This window comes from Leucopleurus acutus, assembly GCF_964270905.1.
Source record: "Leucopleurus acutus genome assembly, chromosome: 3".
In the NCBI taxonomy this organism is placed as follows: Eukaryota; Metazoa; Chordata; class Mammalia; order Artiodactyla; family Delphinidae; genus Leucopleurus; species Leucopleurus acutus.
Window position 1 is genome coordinate 11,908,174 of NC_139145.1, and position 10,260 is coordinate 11,918,433.

A 10,260-nucleotide genomic window follows, 5' to 3' on the forward strand; every position below is an offset into this window, starting at 1 on the left:
TTGATACTTGCTTGATTTATCAACAAGAAAAATAACAAGATTATGGCTAGCTATTTAATGACTCATGAAATTTTCATGAATAATTTAAGCATAATTGTTAAAAACAAGTTAAGTAATAAATGTAAATAGGATAAAAGTTTATAAGTGAACTTCTCAACAATAATTTTGTTTTATAATGTCTCCTTAAAAATAGTTTCTAGGGCTTCCCTGGTGGTGCAGTGGATAAGAACCTGCCTGCCAATGCAGGGGACATGGGTTCCATCCCTGGTCCAGGAAGATCCCACATGCCACGGAGCAACTAAGCCCGTGCTCCACAACTACTGAGTCTGCGCTCTAAGGCCCGTGCTCCGCAGCAAGAGAAGCTACCGCAATGAGAAGCCCGTGCACCGCAGCGAAGAGTAGCCCCTGCTCGCCACAACTAGAGAAAGCCTGCGTGCAGCCACGAAGACCCAACACAGCCAAAAATAAATAAATTAAAAAAAAAATGATTCAGGGCTTCCCTGGTGGCGCAGTGGTTGAGAGTCCGCCTCCCGATGCAGGGGACACGGGTTTGTGCCCTGGTCTGGGAGGATCCCACATGCCGCGGAACGGCTGGGCACGTGAGCCATGGCTGCTGAGCCTGCGTGTCCGGAGCCTGCGCTCCGCAACGGGAGAGGCCACAACAGTGAGAGGCCTGTGTACCGCAAAAAAAAAAAAAAAAAAAAGTTTCCAGAATCATTTTGGAAACTTGAAACCTTATACTAAGTTAAGTGAAATGGTGGATATTCATTGAATATGTAGATAATTTTCAAATATGAGAAAATACTGAAATATTAATCACTAAACATAAGTTTATCTCGTTGGCTTCTTAATTTTTACAAAGGGACTAGTGATGTTTCCGTTAGTAAACACGTCCTTTGCCACATCAAAAAATTGTATTATAAGGAAGCATATGCCTCTAGAAATTATGAGATGATGTATTCATAAATTTGCTAATCTACTATAGAATGTTGGTATGGCTACAGGCAGTTTACAATTGCTTGCTTCCTAGTTTTCACTGGAACTTAGGGTTATGAATTATAATCAATGTAAGTAAATGAAACTGCTAGGAATAATAAAGGTACAGAAAAAAAACTCTGTATGTGAAGTGTGCACGGAAAATAAGATGTGTTTCTGCAGGAAAGAGTATGAGGTATGAAGGATGCGCTCTTTTTTTTTTTAATTAACAAGTATTTAATGTAATTTATTTATGTTTGGCTGCGTTGGGTCTTCGTTGCTGCGCGGGCTTTCTCTAGTTGCGGCGAGCGGGGACTACTCTTCGTTGCGGTGCGCGGGCTTCTCATTGTGGTGGCTTCTCGTTGTGGAGCACAGGCTCTAGGCGCGTGGGCTTCAGTAGTTGTGGCACACAGGCTCAGTAGTTGTGGCAGTCGGGCTTAGTTGCTCCACGGCATGTGATATCTTCCTGGACCAGTGATTGAACCCTTGTCCCCTGCATAGGCAGGCAGATTCTTAACCACTGAGCCACCAGGGAAGTCCAAGGATGCGTTCTTAGGAAGGAAAAAGAAGAGTAATTTTGTCCTTGTTTAAGGGTATTTAGTGATTGTCTCAAAATACAAAAGAGGAAAATAAAGGAGAAAAACCTAAATGGATTTAGAAAGTTGGAGAGGGAGAAAGAGGAAATCTTATCTTGTGTGGTCAAATTGGCAAAAATTAAATGGATTATTATAAGAATTTAAAAAATGAGCTTTATTTAAAATTGTTTTTATTGAAATATAGTTGATTTACAATGTTGCATTAGTTGCAGGTGTACAGCAAAGTGATTCAGTTATACATACATATATACCTATCTATTCCTTTTTAAATTCTTTTTCATTATAGGTTATTACAAGATATTGAGTATAGTTCCCTGTGCCGTACAGTAGGTCCTTGTTGGTTATCAACAATGAGCTTTAATATCAATAATGTGACTATGCAAAACTAGAATTTGACTTTCTTTCTCTGTTAAAAGAATAACATTTTCTTGGATTATTGTAAGAGATTTTTCTTTACCTGTTAAGTAATTCATATAGAAAACAAAGATTCTGTTTTATCAAAATGTTGTCTTTATCAAGTCTCTAATTAGGAAAACTGAGTCGTCTCAAAATTAAAAGAGCTGGAGCTTTTTCTTTTATTATGTTACTGTATTTGCCTGTCACATCTTTTATTGTCACTTTGGTTAAATAGGTAACTAAGTATTGTTTCATTTAACTTAGTGTTAATTTAACCTAGTGTTCAATTTAACCTAGTGTTCAAATCTTTGACATTCTAGACAAACTTCCCAAAATCAAATTCTAAATTTTATTTCCCCTACACCGTGTTTCCTCTTGAACCATGGTTGGAATTTTAGAATTGGAGCCACTAAACTCTGTCTGCATACCTATTGGTCTGTAATTCAGAGAGGCTTTTACTTCTCACTATGTATTGTTGTATTTTTCTACACCAGGAGGTGTGACAGGCAGGATTCTAAGATATGGCCCCAAGATTTCTGCCTCAGATGTACATCAGTACATCCTCCTCAAGTGTAGGTAGAACTTGTGACTATGATAAAATGCACATATGACGTTATGTTGTATTTTAGAAGGGATTTTTTAAAAACTTATTTTACTGAAGTATAGTTGATTTACAGTGTTGTGTTAATTTTTAGAAGGGATTTTGTAGGCATAAGTACCCTAGTCAGTTAATTAAAAAGGAGCTTGGTTAGTGCCCTCACTGTGATGCATTTCTTTTTTTTTAATTGAAGTATAGTTGTATAATATTATATGTTATAGGTATACAATATAGTGATTCACAACTTTTAAAGGTTATACTCCATTTGTAGTTATTATAAAATATTGCTGGGACTTCCCTGGCAGCTCAGTGGATAAGACTCCCCGCTCCCAATGCAGGGGGCCTGGGTTCGGTCCTTGGTCAGGGAACTAGATCCCACATGCATGCCACAACTAAGAGTTTGCGTGCCATAACTAAGGAGCCCGCCTGCCACAACTAAGACCTGGTGCAACCAAATAAATAAATATTTTTTTAAAAAAGATTGGGCTTCCCTGGTGGCACAGTGGTTAAGAATCCACCTGCCAATGCAGGTGACACGGGTTCGAGCCCTGGTCCGGGAAGATCCCACATGCCACGAAACAGCTAAGCCGATGCGCCATAACTACTGAGCCTGTGCTCTACAGCCCGCGAGCCACAACTACTGAGCCTGCATGACACAACTACTGAAGCCCGCGCGCCTAGAGCCCGTGCTCTGCAACAAGGGAAGCCACCGCAATGAGAAGCCTGCGCACCGCAACGAAGGGTAGCCTCCGCTTGCCACAACCAGAGAAAAGCCCACGTGCAGCAACAAAGACCCAACGCAGCCCAAAATAAAATAAATAAAATACAATTAAAAAGAATATTGGCTATAGTCCCCATGTTGTAGAATATATCCTTGTAGCTTATTTTATACCTAATAGTCTCTACCTCTTAATCCCCTACCCCTATATTGCCCCTCTCCCCTCCCCCTCCCCACTGGTAACCACTAGCTTCTTTTCTATATCTGTGAGGTCTGCTTTTTTTTTTTTAACATCTTTATTGGAGAATAATTGCTTTACAATTGTATGTCAGTTTCTGCTTCATAACAAAGTGAATCAGTTATACATACACATATATCCCTATATCCCCTCCCTCTTGCGTCTCCCTCCCACCCTCCCTATCCCACCCCTCTAGGTGGTCACAAAGCACCGAGCTGATCTCCCTGTGCTATGTGGCTGCTTCCCACTAGCTATCTATTTTACATTTGGTAGTGTATATATGTCCATGCCACTCTGCTTCTTTTTTGTTACATTCAGTAGTTGGTTGTATTTTTTAGCTCTGTGATACCTTTCTTTAAAAAAAATTTTTTTAGTATTTATTTATTTATTTATTTTTGGCTGCGTTTGGGTCTTAGTTGCAGCTCGTGGGATCTTTCGTTGTGGTGTGTGGGCTCCAGAGAGCGTGGGCTCAGTAGTTGTGGTGCGCGGGCTTAGTTGCCCTGCAGCATGTGGGATCTTAGTTCCCCGACCAGGGATCGAACTCCCATCCCCTAGAATTGGAAGGCAGATTCTTAAGCACTGGACCACCAGGGAAGTCCCTGTGATACAATTCTATTTGGCAAATCCCTGAAGGTGCATTGGCTGATGTTGGGGAACCACAGGACAGCATTATCAATCCTAATTCCAGTTACTCGTTCAAGTGTGAACTTGGCCACGATCCCACCACATTGCGTTTAGTCATCCCCTCAGGCTCCTCTGGTCTGTGATTCTTTCTGGGTTTTTTCTTGTTTTTCATGACCTTGACACTTTTGAAGAGGACCGGTGGGACATTTTGTAGAACGTCCCTCCATCTTGGTTCGGGTGCTGTTTTCTTGTGGTTAGACTGGGGTTCTGGGTTTTTGGGGAGAATCCCACAGAGGTGGTGTCCTCCTTGCGTCAGATGGTGCGTGTGATATCACATGATTTACCCCAGTGCCTCTAACTCGGATCACATGATGTTAACCAGGGTCACGTGAGGCTCACCTGGCTCACGTGATTAAGGGACGTCTGCCAGGTGTTTCTTTTTTTATTTTTTTTTGCGGTACGCGGGCCTCTCACTGTTGTGGCCTCTCCCGCCGCGGAGCACAGGCTCCGGAAGCGCAGGCTCAGCGGCCATGGCTCACGGGCCCAGCCGCTCCGCGGCATGTGGGATCTTCCCGGACCGGGGCACGAACCCATGTCCCCTGCATCGGCAGGCGGACTCTCAACCACTGCGCCACCAGGGAAGCCCAGCCAGGTGTTTCTACTCCACTGTCAGGTTACCATTTCTCCCTTTCCCTATTCTTTGGAATTGAGTTCCAAAATCCAGTCCACTCTCAGGGCTAGAGTGGGGGGGTGGAATTAAGCTCCACCTCCTGGAAGACAGACTGTTTCCATATACAATTTCACCAGCCAGTTTCAAGAAACTAAGTTGGACTTTTGGGAGCCAGTGCTTACAAAACCCTCACAGGAAAACTGGCTTGTCCCTGGCTTGAGGGTCAGCCCTACAGGTCCAGCCTGGCCAACCAAGATCCTTGCCATACTTTGGGGACATCAAAGAAGAGAGAAATTCACCAAAAGGCACAGATGAAACTGCAGGTGAAACTCGAGTTATCTCCAGTTAACAAATGATAGAGGCTTTTAGAAGTCCACCCTGAGATTCCTTACAGAAACTTCCAGTAAAGCAAACTGAACACCTGCTGCACCTGTGTAAAATAATCAGGGCAAATCCCATGAGACCTGTCAAGGAAGGACTTTCTTTGAGATTTTATTTTTTTATTTATTTTAATTTTTTTGGCTGAGTTGGATCTTCGTTGCTGCGCGTGGGGTTTCTCTAGTTGTGGAGAGCGGGGGCTACTCTTCGCTGCGGTATGCCGTCTTCTCATTGTGGTGGCTTCTCTTGTTGACGATCACGGGCTCTAGGGCATGTGGGCTTCAGTAGTTGTGGCTCGCGGGCTCTAGAGCACAGGCTCAGTAGTTGTGGCGCACGGGCTTAGTTGCTCTGCGGCATGTGCGATCTTCCCGGACCAGGGCTCGAACCCGTGTCCCCTGCATTGGCAGGCAGATTCCCACTGCGCCACCAGGGAAGTCCCTCAGCCTGCCATTCTAACTCCTGATTTTGCTGCTGTCTGGGCCTTTTTACACTGGTTCCCCTTCCCTGAAATGCCATGATTTCCCCCCAGTGAACATATTCTTTCAAACTCCCCAGACAAGGTCCCTGCCCCATCCTCTGGCCTTGCCTGGCTCCAGTTACCATTCTCTGGCTTAACCCATAACACCCAATGTGAGGCAACAAAAAAGGGGAGCTAGGGATGTTTGTTGAATTAATAAATACATTTTCTGCCCAATGAACTCCTAGTCACCCTTCAAAACCCCAGTCCCAATGTCCCTCCTCCCTATGCAGAACGTTCACTCCTCCTCTGGGTTCTCTAGTGCTGGTGCCTCCCCCTCTAGCCCATCCCTGCCCCCATGGGACTAGGAATGTCTGTCTGGCTCTGCATCCCCTGGACAGGGGGCTTCTCAGGGATTCCAGCATTGTGCAGATCCAGGAAAAGGGGATTTGCTGACTTATCAAATGAATCACAACATCCAGAAGTGTTTATTGAACTAGTTTCAGTGTAGCACCGTTCTCAGTGGGGCGAGATTCTTGATCTCAGGGCAGAATTTTGAGTCTCGGCTTCGTGGAATGTGTAGAAGTTATCTGGATGATAAGTAGTGGCTGCTGAGTCAGGGATCAAAAAATGAGGGCAGGTGGGATCTTGTTCTTCCTGCATCAGTTCCCTCCCAGGGCAGCGGCCATCACTTGAAGCAGACTTCCTTGTGGGAACTGGCTATGAGTTGGCAGACATCCGGCTTCTTGCCCTGGAGGAGATGGCCACGAGTTGGGGTCCTGAAAGGAGACCCTGCCCCCACCAGCTGAGTCCCTCTGTTCCCTGTCTAGCTTACCTGGTACAACTGGCAGACGAGGTGTAAGAGCTGGTCCTTCTCTTTCATGGGTTTCTGCACAAGCAAGACGGGAGGTCATAAGTCCCACCTGCCCCAACCGACCCGTGCTCGGCCCAGAAGGGGCTGCAAATGGCCCCAAGTCTGGCCCCTGCCTCCTGCCTCCCAGCCCAGTGGTCACATCCATCAACCCAGTCCCTGCCTGGGGGATGACCTGAGAGCTGCAAGAGTTCTTACCCCATTGACGACGACCCAGGGCACATACTCATGGGGTGGCTGCAGAGCGTCCGTGAGCTGGGCATTGATGTGCAAGAGCTGCGTGCCACGGTCCCCTGTGGCACACTCCATGATGGAGTCAGGGGACACCTCTGGAGCATAGATCTGCAGGCACTGAGGGCAGAGGGGGAGCTGGCCGGCTGGGGTGTTATCTCAGCTTCCTCCCTGTTATCTCCCCAACGGTCCTCCCACTAGTACCACCCCCCAACCCAAGCCAAGCTTTTGTTTCCTCACTAGCAACAGGAGACAGTTGGGTTCACAGGGACGCAGCAATACCCATAAACAACGGGTGCTTAATACATGCCTGAGTGGAGGCCCCCAAGGCAGGGGCTCAGGCTGCTCCTGTCTCCCATAAGACCAGACCCGCAGCCCGACCCCTACAGTGTTTTATTTTCCTGAGAGCATCGTACTTGCTCTTCCCTCTGCCAGGAGCACTTTTCCTTCCCCTTCCCCTGAGTCTCCTGAGTGTCCCCTCATCCTTTGCACTCCATACTATGACTCTGCAGGGCCTGGAGGTGTCTCAGGGTGGCTCAGGTCTCTTGGGTGGCCCAGATGTTTGATGAATGAATAAACAATCAGGGCAGATGAGTCACTCCTTTGGGAGTTCTTTTTCATAACCCCCCAGGGAGTTAAGTGGGCCTGTCCTGTCATCTCCTTACCCCAGAGAAGGGTCACCATCTGTGTCCCTGCACATTCCTGTTTGTACGAGCCCAGCTCGGAGGCATCTTGTCCAGGAAGCCCTCCCTGATCTACCCACGTCCCCAGAAGATCTTCGTTCTCTCGATTCAGAGATCGAGGCTTCGAGAGGGGAGGCTGTTTTCCTGGGGCTGCACGGAGAGTGGTAGTTGTGGCCAGCACTTGAACCTGGGTCTGTCTGGATGCAGGAAGGCCAGGGCCCTCCGACCCAGGCTGAGTGAGGGGCATTGCTCACCGGCTTCAGATTTTTCTCCATGTCATCCATTTCCTCTAGGCAGACAATGGTCAGGAAGGCCGCGCTCTTCTCCAGCTGGTCCAACAGGCAGGCCTGGCGGGCGGGGGTGGGGGGGACAGGCAAGGATGTGAGGGTGGCCCAGAGCACCCCAAGACCACTCCGGGAATAACCATGAGTGTCCACTAATGAAGCGGAGAATGAAGACGTGGTTAAGTGGAGGCGCACAGGCAAGGAACGGAGCTGGTTGCAGTCCATCCCTTGTGAGCCTTGATTCCATTTTCCTTATGGTGGGCACTCTCCCCAGCCTCGTGCCCCCCCCCCGGAACTCTGGGTGCTGCTCACCTCCACCTTGTTAAGCTTGCACTCCTGCTCGCCGTGCTGGCACGTGAACTCCCACCTGCCGCTGATGTTCTGTTCCTGAAAAGCAGTGGGGTGAGTGCTGGCTGCCCCCCCCGACCCCCTTCCCCCGGCCACGGGCCTCAGTTTCACCTGTACCCACGCACATGAGCGTTTCCGTAGGGCACCAGCGTGACATTGAGGATTTCCCAGACCATCAGCCACGTCGGGTAGAGCTCGCGGATCAGGAAGTACCGGCAGCCGGGGCACAGTGACTCATAGTAGAGGCTCACGTTGATGGGTGGAGGGTCAGACTTCCAGAGGGGCGCCTGCAGGCACAGCTCACCGGCCTGCATGGAAGGGAGGGATGTGATTCAAATGCAGCTCTGCTTGGTTCTCTTGCAGGAAGGGAGCTGCAAACAGTAGGTGCTCTATCTCACACTCCTTCCAGACCTTGCCAGGTGGAATCCTGACTCTGAGGCTTTATGGCATTCCTAAATATTCCTAAATGTCAGTCTGTCTGCAGAATGGATGTGACAAAGATTTGCAAACAGTAGGCAGTTAATGAATGCACAAGTCTTGCTTTCTTCCTCCAGGTGAGGTGAAACTCCTCACCCAGGGGACGCCGTGCAGTAAGAATTCAAGGCATGCACATTTCTGGTCTCTGCCGCAATCCTGCCTTCTCATGAGGCATACCACTAAGGCAGGCTTATTCGTTTCCACTTCATCCCTAGAGCCTTGGCCCTGAGCTGAGCAAGGCCCTACATACCCGCTTGACTCATTTATTCTTCCTCTCAACAGGCCCACTGAACCCCTCCCAAGGCTACTGCAGAGGCGGCGCCTAATAGGTGTTGACTTCCGACTACAGCTGAGGGGCGGCGGGCGGTCGCGTCTGTGAGCGAGTCGTTCAGCGTCCAGGGCATCTGCTTACTCCGCACCAGGAGCACGCGAGCTCTTCCCCGGCCGAAATGCACCCAATAAGGAGCCCCTAATAAATGCGGTGGCCACGCGCAGGCCGCGTAGCTAGTCTGGGCTTCCCCTGGCCTAAAAGAGGAGACTCTGATCCCTGCTCCAGATGTACACAGTAGGTGCTCAATGCACCCTGGGGGGGCGGGGGGATGGGGTGGGGGGACAGCTGAGCGACTCAGACTCCAGTTAGGGAAGGGAAAGGGAAAGGAAAGTATGGCCAAAGTGTCAGGATTGAAGCGGGGGTGGGGGGTGGGGCGGCCAGCACCGACCCGGGCAGCGTCCCCTCCGGACCCCGGTCGTCCCCGTCGAAGTCTGGGGTGCGGGAGGAGCCGCGCGCACCTCGCCCGGGCGCTGGTCCCCGCCGGCCCGCCCGCCGCGTCGCCTTCTCTACCTCGCAGGGGGCCGCCCCCTCGGGGAGTATTTCCAGCGGGGACGCCTGCGCCGCAGCAGCGACCTCCAGCAGCAGCAGCAGCAGGAGAGGCAGGAACGGCAGGAGAGGCGACGAGGCCATCACAGTGGGGGCGAAAGTGCGACGGCGGGAGCAGCGTCCCGCGGAAGAAGCCGCCTTTAACCAGGCGGTGGCCCAGCCCCCAGGCCGGACCCGCCTCCCGGTGCACACGCCTCTCGGGGGCCGGGGCTGACGTCTCCAGGGATCTCTACTTTTTTCTCTCTCTCTCTGGGTCTTTCTTTCCACCCCGACCCCACCCTCATCCCACCGCCCGCCAGGTTCTGGACCCCCAATCCCCTGGACAACGGGCTGCCCTTCGATCTTCCCCGACACTTCCCTGTAATCAGCCCCGTCCAGCCCTGTGAGGTTGGGGCTTTAGCACCTTGGGCGGAGGATAGGCGGGGGCTTAGAGACAGAGACACGGAGAGACCAAGAGATAGGAGGGTCTCTATGGGTCCACGGATCCCTCTGGGGGCCGCCAGGGTGCTCCAGGCCCCTGGTCCTAGCCCGGGGACCCCGCCTCCCCATCCCATGCTCCCGTGAGAGGTGATCCCTGGCCTGGGAGCGGGCAGCAGCTGAGCAGCCCGGGCCCTTTCCCCTAGCCTGGCCCGGGCCCCCCTCATTCTCAACCTCCACCCCCTCCCCCTCTCAGGCTCCAGAGCCCAGACCCTCCAGATCCACCAGCATGGTCCCGTGGGGCTGACTCAGGCTTGGCCACAGCTGGGCCAGAAAGCAGAAGCCAGAGCAGGGAGGGGCTCACTTCTCTTGGCTCCCTCACCCCTGGCTGGGGACTGGGGAGAGAAAAAAGCTGGTGTTCC

The 10,260-nt window shown here is 50.4% G+C and overlaps 1 protein-coding gene across 1 annotated transcript; it reads right to left on the minus strand.

Moving 5' to 3' along the window:
• Nucleotides 1-6,115: 6,115 nt before the first annotated feature.
• On the minus strand, nt 6,116-9,535 carry IFI30 (IFI30 lysosomal thiol reductase). The gene is made up of 7 exons (XM_082835884.1): nt 9,386-9,535; nt 8,193-8,375; nt 8,032-8,106; nt 7,690-7,782; nt 6,720-6,872; nt 6,486-6,539; nt 6,116-6,401 (listed from the first exon to the last, which is right to left on the minus strand). The coding sequence occupies exons 1-7, from the start codon at nt 9,503-9,505 to the stop codon at nt 6,339-6,341; spliced, it is 741 nt and encodes a 246-aa protein (XP_082692010.1). The 5' UTR covers nt 9,506-9,535; the 3' UTR covers nt 6,116-6,338.
• Between the last annotated feature and the right edge of the window lie 725 nt (nt 9,536-10,260).